This window comes from Somniosus microcephalus, chromosome 1 (assembly GCF_052327205.1).
Source record: "Somniosus microcephalus isolate GS21.2 chromosome 1, FLI_Smic_1.0, whole genome shotgun sequence".
Lineage (NCBI taxonomy): Eukaryota > Metazoa > Chordata > Chondrichthyes > Squaliformes > Somniosidae > Somniosus > Somniosus microcephalus.
Genome location: NC_140987.1, coordinates 136921125 through 136942138, shown reverse-complemented (window position 1 = coordinate 136942138; position 21014 = coordinate 136921125). Strand labels below are relative to the sequence as shown.

At 49.3% G+C, this 21014-nt stretch overlaps 2 protein-coding genes across 9 annotated transcripts in view; one reads left to right on the top strand and one right to left on the bottom strand.

The window, feature by feature from the left end:
* Window positions 1-21014, top strand: part of pcsk5b (proprotein convertase subtilisin/kexin type 5b) — a 679955-nt gene that overhangs the window by 457994 nt on the left and 200947 nt on the right. For all 3 annotated transcript variants that reach the window (XM_085986077.1, XM_085986086.1, XM_085986095.1), the window contains one exon: window positions 2741-2961. In XM_085986077.1, coding sequence (XP_085842203.1) covers window positions 2741-2961 — 221 coding nt within the window. The remainder of the gene's footprint in view (window positions 1-2740; window positions 2962-21014) is intronic.
* Window positions 1-21014, bottom strand: part of carnmt1 (carnosine N-methyltransferase 1) — a 1199612-nt gene that overhangs the window by 1162170 nt on the left and 16428 nt on the right. The window lies entirely within an intron of this gene.

Sequence of the window (21014 nt, the reverse complement as noted above, 5' to 3'; positions counted from 1 at the left end):
ACTCCGCACGGCACCGAAGGAAGATCTCCAGTCGGCGGCGGCGGAGATGGTTTACAGGCAACCGCTTCGAGTCCCGGGTGAATTCCTGCCATCTCCTACGTGACCATGGTCCGCGGCCAGGCAAAGAGAGACCCACCGGGATGCGGCCCGCTGTTTCCGCCCAGTTCCGACCTCACAGCACGGTTTGCCTTCGTCCAATGTCCCAGGGGAGTTGTCGAAAGCCAAGTTCGTGTTTGTGCGCCAAGACGGCCATTGTACCCCGCTCGCACCTCCTTATGCCGGGCCCTTCAAGGTTTTGCAGACGGGACAAGAGTTTCATGATTGACATCGGGGGCAAGCCGGATCACATCTCTGTCGATCGCCTCAAGCCTGCGCACCTGGACCTCGAACGACCGATCGAGCTGGCGCAGCCTCCGCGCCACCAGCTGCCGCCACACCTGACAGCGCCGTGTTACCTGCCAACTCGCCGCCTGCTCAGCGTTTTCCCCTCCGGGAATTTAGGAGTCGGTCCAACAGACTTGTCCGACCTCCTCAGCGATTGACTCTTTTCGTTAAAGACAATTCTGGGGGGCGTATGTGGCAAAGCCACTAACAGACTCTCACAGGGACTTGTATAATTGCCTTTAATCATGTTTATTACCTTTCAATGTTGGCTCTGGTTAAACAGAGCTAGATCGACAAAATCGCGATCTGACGTGATGACGTCATCACGTGGGTCATGTGACGTCCCCAACGGCGGGAAACATGATGACGTCATGACGTCAGAGGTAGAGGGCGTGGCCAGCCAGTCCTCATGTGGAGTGATCGAGAAAAGACCCGCTTAGAGCTTCTCCTGCATTTTCTTGTTTTGTAAAGTTTTAATACATTAAACTCAGTTTGTTAACTGCCAGTGAGTTTATAGATTCTTTGCTAGGAGTGCAGAGATTCCTACAGACCTACTTTTTCTTCTATCAGGATCCTGGGTGGCTGAAGCCTGCTCTGCATTGCTAGGTTTCTGTGTTTCCATTTCTACCTGGCTCATTCATCATCTCATTAGCTACTCACACATTCTCTGTGTCTCGTTATTGTCTCTAATTTCTCACATGATGCTTCCTATTGTCTCTTTTCTCATGTTTGTATGTGTGTTCCTCCCTCTGTTCTATTCATATTTCAATGCTGTTCATCTGTAATATCTTCCAGTTCTGATGAAGAGTCCACACCTTTTACTTACTTATTCGTTCATGGGATGTGGGTGTTACTGGCAAGGCCAGCATTTATTGCCCATCCCTAATTGCCCTTCAGAAGGTAGTGGTCAGCCGCCTCTTGAACCGCTGTTCTTTGCAGTTTAGTACAACTGAGTGGCTTGCTAGGCCATTTCAGGTGGCAGTTTAGAGTCAACCACATTGCTGTGGATCTGGAGTCATATATAGGCCAGACCGCGTAAGGACGGTAGATTTCCTTCCCTAAAGGACATTAGTGAACCAGACGGGTTTTACAACAATCCGGTAGTTTCATAGTCACCATTACTGATACTAGCTTTTTATTCCAGATTTATTTAATTAACTGAATTTAAATTCCCCAGCTGCTATGGTGGGTTTTGTGCTCACATCTCCGGATCATTTGTCCAGGCCTCTGGATTACTAGTCCAGTAACATAACCACTGTGCTACCATTCTTGAAATGTTAACTTGTCTGTTCTCTCCACAGAAGCTGCCTGACTGCTGAATGTTTCCAGCATTTTCCATTTTTGTTTCAGATTTTCGGCATCTTCATTTTTTTGCTTTTTGTTTTTCCATGGTTCAGTTCTTGCACTGAGAATCATACTGATGTATTCTGGGAGATTCTCCACACTGCACATGCTCATATTGCTGAATCCTGGCAATTGTAGGCACAGCTGTAATTGTTCCCTCTCTTCAGCTGACGGATTGATATCAATGAGGCTTAGTCCTCTAAGTAAAAATGTAAATAAGGATACTCAAAAATACAAAAGGCAATATTAATAATTTTATTCTGAAATATGTATTTTTTTAAATTAAGTTACAGACCTTATTTTGAACATTAGAAATTGTTATTGAGGGAAAAAATACTGGCCAAAAAATTTTGAAAGCATCTTTTGAGTAATTTGATTGGATCAGTTTTTGCTTTTTATTGGGATATTTTACTCACTACTCACAGTTCCCATTTGTTGCTGTTTTATGAATATAAAATATAACCAATATGAAATTTAATCAACTGCAGGCTAGCAAACTGCTTTTATGCCATGATCCACTTCAGCCCATCTGATGGATGCAGATTGTCACTTTGAATTATGTTTATGTTTATGGTGTGAAGCAATACCTCCAAGTACACAGTTCATGATTGAAAATCACAACCTTGGTTTTTCCTAATATTGACAGCTCTGTAGATCCTTCACAGAACAGTACTATCTGCTGTGTCAAAACGACATGATCTAGTTGAGATAGGAACTAATGGGACCCATAGAGCACCAAGATCAAATCTACACAAGATTCTGTGACTACTGTCCTTTTTAGATAGGTTCTACTGCCCTCACTGCAGCCCTAGTGCGAGTTCTGAAGTTCCAGCCTGCTCAAGAATTATTATTTCCTGTCAGTTCTCCTGAATTTTGAACATATTAAAATATTTTGAGAAGTGGCAATGTATGCTATGGCTTGTTGAGTTTAGTAGCTATTTGAATTGAATTATACTCTTTTACCTTCTCATTGTAGAATGTGTATCTAAATAATGATATCTCATTTTGTTAGGGGAAATTTTATAAGTACAGATAATACCTGTGCAAAGTGTGATGACGCCTGTGAGAGTTGTGAAGCTAGACCTACAAACTGCCAATCCTGCGTCAAGCCTTTCGTACTGGACAACAAAAGTTGTCAAATGAAATGTTCCAGCAAACACTATGCCAGTTCTGAAGGACTTTGCAAACGCTGCCCTATGAACTGTGAAGAGTGCAGTGAAAATGGTTGTACAGGTAGGGCTGCACATCTACATTTAAAAAATATATATCCATGATCTTTTTCTCCATCTTTTCTTTAAAAGGGCACAGACTTCATGATAAAAATATTTGGCTGATGTTTTTCATTTGCTAGTGAACATATCAAAGAACCATAGAGGTTTACAGCACGACAGTAGCCCATATGGCCCTTTGTGTCTGAGCTAGATATTTGCTAGAATGATTCAAAACTATATCCCACTGTCCTGCTTTCTCCCCACAGTCCCGTATCTTCATCTGCTTCAAATGTTTAGCCACTTTTCCTTTAAAAAGATGCAATGTTCTGTACCTCAACTATTCCTTGTGGCAAAGAATTCCATTCTCCAATGACACTCTGCGTAAAGAAGTTTCTTCTAATCTCTCTCCTCACTCTTTTAGTGATGCTAGGTTGCTGAGGGAAACAAAGGTAGAAATTGTGGAGGTGCTGGCCACAATCTTCCAATTCTCCTTAGATACAGGGTTGGTGCCAAAGGACTGGAGGATTGCAAATGTTACACCCTTGTTTAGAAATTGGGAGAAGGATAAACCTGGCAATTACAGGCCAGTCAGTTTAATGTCGGTGGTGGGGATGCTTTTAGAAACAATAATCCAAAGAAAATTAACAGCCACTTGGACAAGCATGGACTAATAAAGGAGAGCCGGCATGGATTTGTTACGGGAAAATCATGTTTGACTAACTTGATTGAGTTTTTTGATGAGGTAACAGAGAGGATGGATGAGGGCAGTGCAGTTGATGTGTATATGGACTTTCAAAAGGCATTTGATAAAGTACTACATATTAGGCTTGTTAACAAAATTGAAGCCCATGGGATAAAAAGGACAGTAGTACTAGGACCACTGCTGTTTTTGATACACATTAATGACTTGGCTTTGCGGGTACAGGGCACAATTTCAAAATTTGCAGATGACATGAAACTTGGAGGTGTAGTAAACAGTGAGGAAGATAGAAATAGACTGCAAGAAGACACAGACAGGCTGGTGGAATGGGTGGACACATAGCAGATGAAGTCCAACGCAGAGAAGTGCAAGGCGATACATTTTGGTAGGAGGAATGAGGAGAGACCATACACACTAAATGGCACAATTTTAAAGTGGGTGCAAGAACAGAGCGAGCTGGGAATGCTTGTGCAGAAATCTTCGAAGATGGCAGGACAGGTTATTTGTTCAAAAAGAAAATACTGCAGATGCTGGAAATCTGAAATAAAAACAGAAAATGCTGGAGAAACTCAGCAGGTCAGGCAGCATCTGTGAAGAGAGAAACAGAGTTAACGTTTCAGGTCGATGACAGGTCTGGTTGATAAGCAGTTAATAAAGCATATTGGATCCTGGGCTTTATAAATAGAGGCATAGAGTAAAAAAAACAGGAAGTTATGCTAAACCTATATAAAACACTGGTTCGGCCCCAGCTGGAGTATTGTGTCCAATTCTGGGCACTGCACTTTAGGAAGGACGTGAAGGCTTTGGAGAGGGTACAGAAGAGATTTACAGGGTTGAGGAATTATAGTTACGTGGATAGACTAGAGAAGCTGGGGTTGTTCTCCTTGGAGCAGAGATGGCTAAGAGGAGATTTGATAGAGGTGTTTAAAATCATGAAGGATTTAGATAGAGTAAACAAAGAGAAACTGTTTCCAATGGCTGAAGGGTCGATAACCAGAGGGCATAGATTTAAGATGATTGGCAAAAGAACCAGAGGCGACATGAGGAAAATCATTTTTACACAACGAGTGGTTAGGATTTGGAGTGCACTGCCGGATAAGGTGGTGGATACAGATTCAATAGTAGCCTTCAAAAGGGAATTGGATAAATACTTGAAGGAGAAAAAAATCGCAGGGATATGGGGAAAGAGCGGGGGAGTGGGACTAACTGGATTGCTCTTCGAAAGAGCCGGTGCAGACTTGATAGGCCAAATGGCTTTGTTCTGTGCTCTATGATTCTATGCATGTAAATTGATGACCCCTCATTACTGATTCACCAAGCACAGGAAATAGTCTTTCCCTATTTTCCCTATCAAAACCATTTATAATTTAAAAAGCCTTCTCTGCTCCAGTGGAAATAGTCCCAGTATCTCTGCATAACATAGTATATCATCCCTACAATCATCCTGTGCTCAATGCTCTTTATGACTTTAATGTCCTTTCTATAATTGCATACCAAAACTGCATATAGTATTGTGGCTTAGATTTGTACAAGGCAATTGTTATCATAACCTCTTTACCCTCGACTCTATGCTCTATTTCTAAAACTCAAAATGCAAATGTCTTTGTTATGACTTTATCCACCTGCACTCAGTTTCCAAGGAATGCTGTTGTTAAGTCCGTGAATGATTTAGACACGGACTAGCAGGAGTGAAAAACAACAGATGTTTACTGGTGGAAGTCCATAACGAATCTAAACAACAGAGGCTCTCTAGCGCCTTTTATACAGGGGTGGTCACTGCCGGTACTGCAGTCTGAGACCAGTTATTCTCTTAAAGGTACATACACAACAATTCCTCCCCTTTTAGATAAACAGTACATAACATTCATTTAACAACTAATAACGAATTACAATCACAATTACTGTTGCTAGATACATTGGTTAAGTTTAAGCAATTATAAGTTCAGTCTTTGCGGAGGCTTCCTGATTCTGTCTGGATAACGCCTCTTTGGAGTATCAGGTTCTTCTGGCAATGTTGAGTCGAAATCAATGTCGTTGTTTGGTTCATCTGCTTCCAATATTACCGGTTCTGCGGTAGCTGCAATTGGAACGTCGATTTCATTACCAGGTGTATCAGATCGTGGTGTGGAGTTGACGTTTTCCAGTGACTCTAGAATCTGGTCAGCATGGCGTCTTACAATGCTCTCCCCAACGTCCACGGTATACACGAGAGGTCCTTGTCGTGTACAAATCGTTCCTGGCTTCCATTTCTCAGTGCGGTAGTCCCGGGCCAAAACTGGTTGACCTATCTTAAAACTCCTGGTCGGCCTTTCATTCATATTCTGAAACTGCCTGTTCTCCACATCTCTTCGGACGTTTGGCTTAACCAAATCCAAGCGGCATCGTAGTCTTCGATTGAAGAACATCATGGCTGGAGTTTGGTTGGTAACCGCATGTGTCGCATTCCGGTAGGCAAACAAGAAGTTGTCCACCTTGTGTTGTAGGGGTATATCTTCATTACACATTGCCTTGATAGCCTTCTTGAATGTTTGGACAAACCTCTCGGCCAATCCATTAGTGGCTGGATGATATGGGGCAGATGTGTAATGCTTAACACCATTGTTCTTTAAGAACCTCCGGAACTCTTCAGACACAAACTGTGGTCCATTGTCAGAGCAAATCTGTTCAGGCAGCCCATTCCTGGTGAATATGGTTCGTAAAACTGCGATAGTTTTTTCCGTGGTGGTTGAGGACATTTTTATTACCTCTGGCCACTTTGAATGTGCATCCACCGCAATTAAAAACATCGAGTCCATGAAGGGACCAGCAAAATCAATGTGCACCCTTTGCCATGGAGATGACGGCCACTCCCATGGATGCAGAGGAGCTTGTGGTGGGGCGTTTTGGACCTTCTGGCATCCTGCACAGCTCTTGGTCATCGCTTCGATTTCTCTATCGATTCCCGGCCACCACACAAACGCTCTAGCTAAGCTCTTCATTTTTACCCCACCCAGATGACCCTCATGAAGCTCATTGAGCACTCTATCCGTCAACTTAGGTGGAATTACTACTCTGGATCCACACATCAAGGTTCCTCTGCACACTGACAGCTGTTCTCTTCTCGGCGAGAATGCTGGCAGCAGTGGTTCGCCATGTGCTGGCCATCCCTTCACCGTTAAGTCATAGACCCGTGATAGTGTCGGGTCATTCCGTGTTTCCTTTTCTATGTTTGCATTCGTCACAGGGAGACATTCGACTATGGTCGAGTGGAATAACTCCATTGGATCCAGTGCAAGGTCTTCTTCTTCCACCATCGGCAACGGTAGATGTGACAATCCATCAGCATTTCCATGCTGTTTAGTTCCCCTGTACTCGATGTCATATTGGTGTGCCGCCAGGAAAAGGGACCATCTCTGCAGCCGTTGTGCTGTCATTATCGGTACGCCCTTCTGAGGGTTGAAAATGGAGACAAGAGGTTGATGATCGGTTAGTAGAGTAAATTTTTGACCGTGCAGATAGTGATTGAACTTCTTCACCCCCCACACTAGGCTGAGGGCCTCTCTGTCAATCTGGGCGTAGTTACGCTCGGCAGAAGTTAACGAGCGTGACGCAAAAGCTATCGGCCTCTCCAAACCATCAAGGAATTTATGTGACAGTACCGCCCCAATGCCGTAGGGAGACGCATCACACGCCAGCCTGATTGGCAGTGCTGGGTTGTAGTGAGCCAATACTTCCTTCGAAGTGATTAAGTCCTTACTCTTCTGAAAAGCACGTTTACAATCATCGTTCCATTTCCATGCGACCCCCGTTCGTAGCAGGGCGTTCAGTGGATGCAGAATTGTCGACATTCGGCAAAAACTTAAGGTAGTAATTCACCAACCCGAGGAATGACCTCAGTTGCGACACATTTTCAGGCGCTGGGGCCTTAACCGCTTCAGTTTTGTCAGGGGACTTATGTAACCCCTCTTCATCAATCACGTGGCCACAATACGATATCTGTTTCTTAGAAAATTCGCACTTGGGGCGGTTGGCTCGCAGCCCATGTTCCCGTAGTCTAGTGAGCACCTGTTCTAGGTTGTTAAGGTGTTCACTGTCATCTTCACCTGTTACAAGGATGTCGTCCAAGTAACACTGAGTCCCCGGAATCCCTTGCAGGACTTGTTCCATCGCTCTTTGCCATATCGCCAGAGCCGATGCTACTCCGAATACCAATCGATGATATTGGTAAAGACCTTTGTGAGTGTTTATCGTGATGTACTTCCTAGAGGACTCTTCAACCTCCATCTGCAAATATGCTTGTGCTAGGTCAATTTTTGTAAAACGCTTCCCTCCAGACAGTGAGACGAAGATGTCTTCTATCCTTGGAAGAGGATATTTTACTGTGTGAAGGACAGGGTTCACAGTCACCTTGAAATCCCCACAGATGTGAATCTTCCTTGGCTCTCCGGACTTATTGCTTAACGTTTTTTTCATGACAGGAACGATGGGTGTCGCCCACTCGCTCCAGTCAACCTTAGACAACAAGCCCGCCTTCTCCAGATTCTCCAGCTCTGCCTCGACGGCTGGACGAATTGCATATGGTACCGGTCTCGCTTTGAAAAACTTGGGAACTGCATTCTCTTCTATTTTTAATGAGGTGGTTACGCCTTTAAGCGTGCCCAGTTCTTGCTGAAATACCTCTGGCGTTAGCTAAGATTGTTGACAATCGTCCAGGAGTGACGTCTTCATCTTTTTTACCGTCCACCGTCATTGCATGAATGGAATGCCAATCTAAGTTTATCTTCCTGATCCATTCCCGTCCCAATAACGGTGGTCCACCATTTGGCAGTATGTAGAGATACAATTTCCGTATTTTCTTGCCATTGTATTCGACAGGCACCCTTATTTTTCCTCTGGGGTATACTTTTTGCCCCGTATACGTCGTCAAGACGATGGATGTCTCTCTCAAGGGTATGTGTGAAAATAGCCCCTCATAGTCTCGTCGATTCATGACAGTTGGCGCTGATCCTGTATCCAATTCCATTTTAACTTGGGACCCTGCTATCGTGAGGGTGACCCAAATGGTTCGGTGATCCTCTTTTGCGATTACATTGTGAAGTTTGAGACAGCTTAATCTCCTGTTCTCGGATTCACTATTGCTCATCTGGTCTTCGGAACTACTGTCCATCATCTTTTGTACTTTCTTGTACGGTCCCTTAGTAGCCTTTTTGTTGTCGCTGGTCTTCTTCCCAGACCTACAAACTCGTGCAATGTGTCCAATCTTCCCGCATTGTCTGCATATTTTGTCTTTGGACCAGCAGTCCTTCTGGTCATGGTTAGTTCTGCCGCAGCGATAACATTTTGCAAATCCCCGTGTCATTTCGTGGGTGCTGTATTCCTGTGGTTTTTGTTGAATTTCTGCAGCTCCCCTGGCTGCTGCTTCATACGATACTGCCACGCTGAAAGCCTTATCTAGCGTCAGCTCTTTTTCTGCGAGTAACTTCTGTGTTCCTTCACTCAGGAGTCCACAGACAAATTTGTCCCGTAGGGTATCTGCCAGTCCTGCTCCGAACTGGCAGTGCTTTGATAGCTTGCGTAGTTCCGTAAGATACTCAGCATTGCTCTCATCTTTGTGCTGAGTTCTCCTGTGGAATTTAAATCTTTCTGCTATCAACAGCGGTGCAGGGTTTAAGTGCGCCTGTAGAACAGCAACAATTTCGTTAAAACTCTTCGCCTTCGGTTTGGCTGGAGTAATCAGATCCCACAATAGGCCGTACGTTCTAGCGCCCATTACGTTTAGCAATATTGATGCCTTTTTCCCCTCCGCTATTTCATTTGCCTCGAAATATACCTCGACTCTTTCCACATATGTGGTCCAGTCCTCTAATGTATTATCAAAAGCAGTGATACAGCCAGTCTTCGGCATCTTGCAAATCTAAAATGGCGCCTCCCGCGCTTTGCCTTCTTCTCCGCTGTTGTTAGCGCTGCTTTCCACGGTTTCTTGCGCGTATTCTTTTTCTTTTATTATTTTCCCGTTGTGGAGCGGACCCTCTGGAACACTTCCCTCCCTCTTCTGCGGTCCGAACGCTGCCCAGCTTCGAAACACCGGCCGCGCCCTGTATGCTCCACCCTCTCTCTCTCTCCTTGCTTCCCGACTCACTGCCCGGCCCCGTTGCAGCCCAGGAAGGATCAGAGCACCACCTGCCACCAGCCCGATTAGCTGGAAAACCACGGACCGAGGAACCCAGCCTGGCTCTGGAAAGTCGCTCCTGCAAAGCCTTGAACCCAATGATTGACGGTCGACGCCCGTTCCTCGAGTTTCAATGGACTTTTTTTTTTCTTCTTCCGACCTTCAACGTCGTCGGAGCTGCTGCTGAGTTGCAGGTAAGTTCTTTCTACCTCGTCGCCAGTGTTAAGTCCGTGAATGATTTAGACACGGACTAGCAGGAGTGAAAAACAACAGATGTTTACTGGTGGAAGTCCATAACGAATCTAAACAACAGAAGCTCTCTAGCGCCTTTTATACAGGGGTGGTCACTGCCGGTACTGCAATCTGAGACCAGTTATTCTCTTAAAGGTACATACACAACAACTGTACTTGCACCCATAGACATCTCTGTTCCTCCACATCCTTCAGCATTTTCCATTACTTATTTCTGTCACCCAAACTGCATTACTTCACACTTCTCGATATTAAATTACACCTACCAGATCCCTTTTAATCGCACTGAAATTTGCAATTTTTCCAGTTAACGCCCTTATTTTTGACTCTTCATTATCCTTTTCTATTTTCACCTTGAACCTACTACACCGTGGTTGTTGCTTCCTAAAAGTTCTCCTACTCTCATCAGTTATTTGGCTCACATAAACTCCGAGAAACGATTTGAGCAATTCTGCTTTCCTTGTTTACTCGGTATATAATTGTTGGATCCGTGGTTCAGTGGATAAATAATCACACGGATGCTGTACATTAACAAATAACAGGTCTTTACTGGAGGAGGGTAATCTCTAGACTGGGGTACAGAGGCATGCGCACAGTACCGGTGTGGTCACTGCCGGTACTACAGTACACAGGAGCTGTAAAAAGTAGTTCTGACTTAAAGGCACATACACTACAATTCCTCCCCTTTTAGATTAATAATACCCCCTTAATATTCAAATAACAATTACATTTTTACAAGTACATTAAATAACAAAAGTCCATTTATAGATTCAGTCTTTGGGGCGGCTTCCTGACCCTTTCGGGATAGCGCCTTTCCAGAGGTTCTTGTTCTTGGTGCAGAGGCAATTCTGACCCCTTTTCATCGGGTAGTTCATCGGGTTCCACTGCTACTGGGTCTGACGTAGATGCTACCGTTATGTCGGGTTCATCCCCAGGTACTCGAGACATGGGGTTGACGCGTTCCTGTGACGTTAAGATCTGATCGACGTGGCGTCTCACAATGTTGTCCCCGACATCCACTGTGTACATTAATGGCCCCTGCCTTGTACATATCGTTCCGGGTTGCCACTCCTCTGTTCGATAGTCACGGGCCAAGACTGGTTGCCCTACAATTAAGCTCCTTGTCGGCTTCTCATTGATGTGCTGGAATTGTTTGTCCTCAACATTTCTTCACACATTTGGTCTGAGCAAGTCCAGACGAGATCTCAACCTTCGGTTAAAGAACATCATGGCCGGGGTCTGGTTGGTAACTGCATGTGCCGCGTTTCAGTAGGCTAATAGGAAATTGTCCATCTTATGCTGTAGTGGAATTTCCTCGTCACACATGGCCTTTATCGCCTTCTTAAAGGTTTGTACGAACCTCTCAGCCAATCCATTGGTGGCTGGATGATACGGGGCGGATGTATAATGCCTTACCCCATTCCTTTTCATGAATTTTTGGAACTCGTCGGACACAAACTGTGGTCCATTATCAGAGCAGATCTGCTCTGGCAAACCGTTTCTGGCAAATATGGTCCGTAAGACTGCAATCATTTTCTCTGTAGTGGTTGAAGACATCTTTATCACCTCAGGCCACTTTGAATGAGCATCCACTGCTATTAAGAACATTGAGCCCATGAATGGACCAGCGAAATCAATATGCACCCGTTGCCATGGAGAGGAGGGCCACTCCCATGGGTGTAGAGGGGCATGTGGTGCATTTTGGACCTTCTGGCATCCTAAGCAGCTCTTAGTTAGGTCTTCGATTTGTTGATCGATTCCCAGCCACCACACATAAGCCCTAGCAAGGCTTTTCATTTTCACTCCCCCCAGATGACCTTCATGTAGCTCATTTAGCACTCTCTCCCTTAACTTGGGTGGAATCACCACTCTGGATCCACACATCACTGTCCCCTGGCATACTGACAGCTGTTCTCTTCTGGATGAGAATGCTGGCAACAGTGAGTCGCCATGTGTTGGCCATCCCCTCACCGTTAATTCATATACCCGTGACAGCGTCGGATCATTGCTGGTCTCCTTCTCTATATCCGCGCTTGTTACTGGCAATTGTTCAATTATCGACGAATAAAATATCTCGATAGGGTCCACTGCTGGTGCTTCCTCCACAGTAGGCAGTGGCAGGCGCGATAGCCCATCAGCGTTCCCATGCTGTTTCGTGCCTTTATATTCTATTTCATATTGATTCGCCCCTAGAAACAGGGACCATCTTTGTAACCGCTGTGCAGTCATTACTGGCACGCCCTTCTTAGGATTAAAGATGGAGACAAGTGGTTGGTGGTCAGTCAGCAAGGTGAACTTCTGCCCATGCAGATAGTGGTTGAATTTTTTTACTCCCCACACTAGGCTGAGGGCCTCCCTGTCAATCTGGGCGTAGTTGTGCTCGGCTGAGGTTAGTGACCGAGACGCAAAGGCTACTGGCCTCTCCAACCTGTCTGGGAATTTGTGCGACAGCACCGCTCCAATGCCGTAGGGTGATGCATCACATGCCAAACGAATTGGTAGTGCTGGGTTGAAATGGGCCAACACCTCTTTTGATGTGATCAATTCTTTACACTTCTGGAAAGCTCGTCTATGTTCGTCATCCCACTTCCATGGTACCCCTGTTTGCAGTAGGGTGTTCAGCGGGTGTAATACCGTAGACAAATTTGGTAAGAACTTGTGGTAATAGTTTACCAGCCCGAGGAACGACCTCAGTTGTGACACATTTTCCGGTGCTGGAGCCTTGACTACCGCCTCAATCTTGTCAGGGGACTTATGTAACACCTCTTCATCGATGACGTGGCCGCAATACGAGATCTGTTTCTGGAAAACCTCGCACTTGTGGCGATTAGCTCGTAGCCCATACTCCTTTAATCTGGTGAGCGAGGTGATCACCGTCATTTTCGCCCGTGACCAAGATGTCGTCCAAATAACAATGGGTCCCTGGAATCCCTTGCAGGACCTGATCCATCGCCCTTTGCCAGATAGCCGGAGCCGAGGCTACTCCAAACACCAGCCGGTTGTATTGATAGAGACCTTTATGAGTGTTGATCGTAAGGTAATGTTTCGAAGCTTCTTCTACCTCCATTTGCAAGTACGCCTGGGCTAGATTAATTTTGGTGAAGCGTTTACCACCAGATAGCGAGGCGAAAATATCCTCAATTCATGGAAGCGGATATTGCACCGTGTGAAGGACTGGGTTCACTGTCACCTTAAAATCCCCACGGATGCGGACCTTCTTTGGTTCCCCAGGCGTATTACTCAACGACCTCTTCATTACAGGAACGATGGGTGTAGCCCACTCGCTCCAGTCCACTTTGGACAGTACTCCTGAACGTTCCAACCCTTCCAGCTCTGCTTCAACAGCTGGTCTGATCGCATAAGGCACTGGTCTGGCCTTCAGAAACTTTGGGCTTGCATTTTCCTCTATTTTAATTGTTGTTGTTATTCCTTTTAGTGTTCCTAGTCCCTCCTGGAACACTTCTTTTGCGTCAGTTAGCATTTTTGACAGTTGTCCAGGTGTGACGTCGTCATCCTTTTTGGCCTCAACCTTCAGTGCCTGTATGGAATGCCAATCTAATTGTATCTTCCGGATCCATTCACGTCCTAGCAGTGGTGGTCCTCCATTTGGCAATACATATATATCCATTTTAGGTATTTCCTGGCCTTTATATGTCACTTTCACCCTTATTTTTCCTTTGGGGTAGACTTTTTGCCCCGTATACGTCTTCAAGACAATCTCTGTAGCCTTCAAGGGTATGTGTGAAAATAGCCGCTTGTAGTCTCTTTGATTTATGACTGTTAGCGCTGACCCTGTGTCCAATTCCATTTCCACTTGGACTCCGTCTATCTTGAGTGTAACCCAGATAGTCTGCTGATCCTCCATTTCGGTTACTTTATGTAGTTTCAGACAACCCAGCTCCTTGCTTCCGGAGTCTGTGTCACTTTTCTGTTCATCTGAACCACTGTCCATCACCTGGTGTACCTTTTTGTACTTCTCCTGTGGAGATTTCTTACTGTTGGTTTTCTTCCCAGACCTGCAGACTCTTGCTATGTGTCCTGCTTTCCCACACTGTCTGCACACTTGGTCCTTGAACCAACAATCTTTCTGGTCATGTGTTGTTCTGCCGCAGCGATAGCACTTCCCTGTTCCATAGGTCATTTCGTTGGTGCCATATTCTTGCGGTCTCCGTTGTATCTCTGCAGCGCCCCTTGCGGCTGCTTCGTGTGATACTGCCATACTGAAAGCTTTGTCCAGCGTAAGGTCCTTTTCTGATAGAAGCCGTTTCTGTGTTCCTTCACTTTGTAGCCCACACACAAACTTGTCCCTTAACGTGTCTGCTAGTCCCGCTCCAAACTGGCAGTATTTCGATAGCTTGCGCAGTTCCGTTAGGTACTTAGCATTGCTTTCGTCTTTGTGTTGGTTCCTTTTATGGAACTTAAATCGTTCTGCTATCAGCAGCGGTGTGGGGTTTAAGTGGTCCTGTAGGATTTCTACTATGCTTTCAAAATTCTTGTTTACCGGCTTCTCTGGGGTTATTAGATTTCGCAGTAACCCATAAGTTTTTGCACCCATGGAATTTAACAGAACCAGTGCTTTATTAGCATCTGGCACTTCATTCGCCCTGCAGTACACCTCAATACGTTCCACATATGTCGCCCAATCTTCGACTTCATTGTTGAACGTAGAGATACTGCCACTTTTCGGCATCCTTGGTTGTGCGTGAACTTGGTTGTGCGTGAATTATCACCAATGGTGCCTCCCGCGCTTCCCCTTCTTCTCCGCTGGCACAAAATGGCGTCTCCTGCGCTTTCCTTCCTTCCAGCGCTCGCCCTTCTTCTCCGCTGCGGCTTCTCAAAATGGCGTCTCCCGCGCTCTTCCTTCTCCGCGGCTCAATGGCGCCTCCCGTGCTCTCCTTGCTTCTCCGCGGCTCAATGGCGTGTCCCGCGCTCTCCCTGCTTCTCCGCGGCTCAATGGCATCTCCCCTTGCTTCGCCTCGTGGACCCTGATCAGCCCATGATCCCTGGCTGTGTCCTGCGCGTTCTTCTCTTGATATTTGTCGACGCCGCTCAGTCTAGAACCCGGCTGTTTCTTACCCTCTCTCTCCGGTTTGCAGTATTTCCTCGACGGCGCTCGGTGTTCAACCCCCGGCTGCGCCCTGCGCTCTTCACCCTCTTTCTTACCCCGTCAACGCTGCTCGGCTCTCTCTCTGCCGTCGGTCGGCTCCAGCCGCCGCTGCTCGGGAAGGGTCTGCTCTGGACCTGTCGTCGGTCTCTTACTGCTCGTTGTGGCTGGGGAACCAAGCCCGGCTCTCCACAGCCTCCCCAGCGAAGTTGGATCTCTGCCTGACTGCTGGGCGGTTGCTCGTGGTCGACGCCCGTGTTCCTGGCCATGACTTTTTTTTTATGTTGCTGGTAGATTCGAATCGACACTCGTCGCCACTGTTGGATCCGTGGTTCAGTGGATAAATAATCACACGGATGCTGTACATTAACAAATAACAGGTCTTTATTGGAGGAGGGTAATCTCTAGACTGGAGTACAGAGGCATGCGCACAGCTTATATACCGGTGTGGTCACTGCCGGTACTACAGTATACAGGAGCTGTAAAAAGTAGTTCTGACTTAAAGGCACATACACTACAATTACGATCTAGGAAGCCAGCCTGGATGCATTCTAAAAAGCATTCCTCACTTTGAATACATGAATGACCTTCATCCCAGACAATTAAAATCATCCAATATTATTTCTCTGTTCTTGTATATCTCTCTGACAGTTCCAAAAATTCTCCCCTTCTATCTCATCTCCACTATTTGGTGGCTTGTAATGCACACTTGAGAATTTTGCTTCCTACTCTATAACGCTATCTGTTTGGATTCAGTCTGAGCACAACCCCCAAGAACATCCATGGAGGTAATTTCCAAACTCGGTGCCTGCCAGAGAGGATTGCCCACTGATTGCAGAACCCACCCGATTTTTGGTCCATTGATTTCAATAGTATGAAAATTGGGCGTGTTCTACAATTAGGTGGGTGATTCACCTCGCCAGATTAGCAGCCAGGTGCCAAAGTTCAAAATGGATCATTACATGACTCATCGTCATTTGTGTTGAGAGGCACAAGGCATATTTTATTTGACATAACGATGAAAAAATAATGTTGGACTTTCTTCCTTCTCAAAACACATTGGGGGCTAAATTTGATAGCCCTCAACAATGGGCGAGCTTAAGAGCGGGCGATAGCTGGAGCGTTGAGCTCCGAAATGGCAGTACTGGCATCAAATCAGCATTGCACGCTGATTGACGTCACAATCTGCCTACTCTGCATATTCTGGTGCACGCCTCTTGCACCCACGCTAATTCCCTACATAAAATGGCGCCAGGCCCACAACAGAAGTGTGCGCACGTGCTGCGGACGCCATTTTGAAATCAAAACGGCACCCATAGCACCCAAACAACAGGTGCTACAGAGCTGAATTTTGCAGCCATTATTTTGTGAGAATAGTGCTCTTTAAATTATAATCTTTACTTTTAGTTTTTCTCCTATTAAGGAACATCAACACTGACAAATGGGATATTTTCCCACGTTTTGTAACCAGTATCAGCTTCAACCACTGCCAGGTCAGGTATAGGTTGAGTTATAAAATTATAGAAATTTACGGAACAGAGGGAGGCCATTCGGCCCATCATGGCTGTGCCGGCCAAAAAAGAGTTAGCCAGCCTAATCCCACTTTCCAGCTCTTAGTCTGTAGGTTACGGCATTTCAAGTGCTCATCCAAGTACTTTTTAAATGTGATGAGGGTTTTTGCCTCTACCACCCTTTCAGGCAGTGAGTTCCAGACCCCCACCACCCTCTGGGTGAATAAAGTTCTCCTCAACTCCCCTCTAATCCTTCTACCAATTACTTTAAATCTATGCCCCCTAGTTATTGACCTCTCTGGTAAGGGAAATAGCTCCTTCCTACTCACTCTATCTAGGCCCCTCATAATTTTATACACCTCAATTAAGTCTCCCCTCAGCCTCCTCTGTTCCAAAGAAAGAAACCCCAGCCTATCCAATCTTTCCTCATAGCTAAATTTCTCTTGTCCTGGCAATATCCTTGTAAATCTCCTCTGTATCTTCTCTAGTGCAATCACATCTTTCCTGTGATGTGATTACCAGAACTGTACGCAGTACTCTATAGCTGTGGCCTAATTAGTGTTTTATATAGTTCAAGCATAAACTCCCTGCTCTTATATCCTATGCCTCGGCTCATAAAGGAAAGTATCCCTTCTTAACCACCTTATCTACCTGTCCTGCTAACTTCAGGGATCTGTGGACATGCACCCCAAGGTCCCTCTGTTCCTCTACACTTCTCAGTATCAGTATTTGAGATATTGCACTTTAAGCTTCTGTAAAGCAGAATATGTGAGAAGTCAACACCCACTACCCTGGCTCAAAATTGCCTGACTTACTGTTAATGCCTAACTATGGATAATTTTTATCCTGTAGAACTACGTTTACTAAACTTAGAGTGCACAAACTCATTTCACTTAGAACTCTTGGGGTGTCCATTTTTCAGCAAGCAGAGTAATCATTGGGTGTCAGTACTTGGACACTGGAATAATTACTCACCCCTTTCCCACATCTATATATATAAAGCGGCTCTTCTGTCTGTCTGTCTGTCCGCCTGGTCTCGATGCGTTTGGAAGTTACAGAGCGTACCGACGCGCGCGTCGCCTCAAAAGAAAGCTTGCGATTCCGGACCGGTCATCGGCGTATTTACGTTTCGGCCGGACAAAAATCCTGCCCGTGGTATCCCAAAAACGTTCAGCGTTCCGCTCATTAGCATCTCATTAGCGACCGTGTGACGTCGAGGTCTTCCTACAGTTGAGTGTCGAGTGACTCGATGATTGACCAATCCTACGCTTCGGTGACCTGACCGGTCGACCAATCGGTGCATGTGTGGGCGGGCCTTATCCTTCTGAACCGAGGTGAGTGGCCGCCATCTTGATTTTCCACGATTTTTTCCCCCACACTTTGTGTGTTAGGGAACTAAGGTAAATATTTGAATTATGTGTTAGGGAATTAATTAACAATTTATTTCAGTTTTATATTGTGTTTAGCAACCCCCTCACCCTCGCGCAGGGGGGACTCGGTGCTGGTCTCCAGGCCCGCTGCAGGCAGGCCTGAAGCTCCAAAAATTTCTCTCTCTCTCTCTTCCCTCTCTCTCTCTCCTTCTCCGCTTCCCTCTCTCTCTCCTTCTCCTCTTCCCTCTCTGTCTCTCTCTACTTCCCCCTCTCAGGTTTGACGGTGTCGGGGCCCGAAGTGAGCCGCTCTAACGGCCGCCAGCCCGCGGGGTTTCCCTGCCTACTCCCAGCTCTAACGGCCGCCAGCCTGCGGGGTTTCCCTGCCTACTCCCCGCGGGCCGCCTCGCGCCGCTGGCACTGACCGCGCATGCGCCGCCCGCCCGCGAGAGCCCGCTCTGGCTTTTTTTTTTTAAACGGCAACCACGCATGCGCACGGCCGTTGCGCAGCCGCCTTGACGCCGGCACGCATGCGCACGGCCCCCGTGACGCCAGCACACAGCCTCGTGAGATCGCGGGGGGTGCGAGCCTAGGGAAATCGCGGGGGGGGGAGAGAGCCTCGGGAAATCGGGGGGGGGGGAGAGCCTCGGGAAATCGGGGGGGGGGGGAGAGCCTCGGGAAATCGGGGGGGGGGGAGAGCCTCGGGAAATCGGGGGGGGGGGAGAGCCTCGGGAAATCGGGGGGGGGGAGAGCCTCGGGAAATCGGGGGTGGGGGGAGAGCCTCGGGAAATCGGGGGGGGGGAGAGCCTCGGGAAATCGGGGGGGGGGGGAGAGCCTCGGGAAATCGGGGGGGGGGGGGAGAGCCTCGGGAAATCGGGGGGGGGGAGAGCCTCGGGAAATCGGGGGGGGGGGGAGAGCCTCGGGAAATCGGGGGGGGGGGGAGAGCCTCGGGAAATCGGGGGGGGGGAGAGCCTCGGGAAATCGGGGGGGGAGAGAGCCTCGGGAAATCGGGGGGGGGGAGAGCCTCGGGAAATCGGGGGGGGGGAGAGAGCCTCGGGAAATCGGGGGGGGGGGGGAGAGCCTCGGGAAATCGGGGGGGGGGAGAGCCTCGGGAAATCGGGGGGGGGAGAGCCTCGGGAAATCGGGGGGGGGGGAGAGCCTCGGGAAATCGGGGGGGGGGGAGAGCCTCGGGAAATCGGGGGGGGGGAGAGAGCCTCGGGAAATCGGGGGGGGAGAGAGCCTCGGGGGGGGAGCCTCGGGAAATCGGGGGGGGGGGAGAGCCTCGGGAAATCGGGGGGGGGAGAGCCTCGGGAAATCGGGGGGGGGGAGAGCCTCGGGAAATCGGGGGGGGGGGAGAGCCTCGGGAAATCGCGGGGGGGGGGGAGAGCCTCGGAAATCGGGGGGGGGGAGAGCCTCGGGAAATCGCGGGGGGGGGGGGAGAGCCTCGGGAAATCGCGGGGGGGGGGCGGAGAGCCTCGGGAAATCGCGGGGGGGGGGGGGAGAGCCTCGGGAAATCGGGGGGGGGGAGAGCCTCGGGAAATCGCGGGGGGGGGGCGGAGAGCCTCGGGAAATCGCGGGGGGGGGGGAGAGCCTCGGGAAATCGCGGGGGGGGGGGAGAGCCTCGGGAAATCGCGGGGGGGGGGGGGAGAGCCTCGGGAAATCGCGGGGGGGGGGGAGAGCCTCGGGAAATCGCGGGGGGGGGGGGAGAGCCTCGGGAAATCATGGGGGGGGGGGAGAGCCTCGAGCCTCGGGAAATCGCGGGGGGGAGCCGAGAGCCTCGGGAAATCGCGGGGGGGGGGGGGAGAGCCTCGGGAAATCGCGGGGGGGGGGAGAGCCTCGGGAAATCGCGGGGGGGGGGGGGAGAGCCTCGGGAAAGCATGGGGGGGGGAGAGCCTCGGGAAATCGAGGGGGGGGGAGAGCCTCGGGAAATCGAGGGGGGGGGAGAGCCTCGGGAAATCGGGGGGGGGGAGAGCCTCGGGAAATCGCGGGGGGGGGGGAGAGCCTTGGGAAATCGCGGGGGGGGGGGGGAGAGCCTCGGGAAATCGCGGGGGGGAGAGCCTCGGGAAATCGCGGGGGGGGGTGGGGGAGAGCCTCGGGAAATCGCGGGGGGGGGGGAGAGCCTCGGGAAATCGCGGGGGGGGGGAGAGCCTCAGGAAATCGAGGGGGGGGGAGAGCCTCGGGGAATCGGGGGGGGGGGAGAGCCTCGGGAAATCGCGGGGAGGGGGGGGGAGAGCCTCGGGAAATCGCGGGGGGGAGAGCCTCGGGAAATCGCGGGGGGGGGGGAGAGCCTCGGGAAATCGCGGGGGGGGGGGAGAGCCTCGGGAAATCGCGGGGGGGGGGAGCCTCGGGAAATCGCGGGGGGGGGAGAGCCTCGGGAAATCGCGGGGGGGGGGAGCCTCGGAAATCGCGGGGGGGGGGAGAGCCTCGGGAAATCGCGGGGGGGGAGAGCCTCGGGAAATTGCGGGGGGGGGAGAGCCTCGGGAAATCGCGGGGGGGAGAACCTCGGGAAATCGCGGGGGGGGAGAGCCTCGGGAAATCGCGGGGGGGGGGAGAGCCTCGGGAAATCGCGGGGGGGAGAGCCTCGGGAAATCGCGGGGGACGGAGGGGAGAGAGCCTCGGGAAATCGCGGGGGGGAGAGCCTCGGGAAATCGCGGGGGGCGGGGGGGAGAGAGCCTCGGGAAATCGCTGGGGGCGGGGGCAGAGAGCCTCGGGAAATCGCGGGGAGAGAGAGAGAGAGAGGGTGGGGGAGGAGAGAGAGAGAGAGGGTGGGGGAGGAGAGAGAGAGAGGGTGGGGGAGAAGAGAGAGAGCGGGTGGGGGAGAAGAGAGAGAGAGGGTGGGGAGGAGAGAGAGAGAGGGTTGGGGGGGGAGAGAGAGGGTGGGGGAGGAGAGAGGGGGGTGGGGGAGGAGAGAGAGTGTGGGGGAGGAGAGAGAGGGAGGGTGGGGGAGGAGAGAGGGAGGGTGGGGGAGGGGAGGAGAGAGGGAGGGTGGGGAG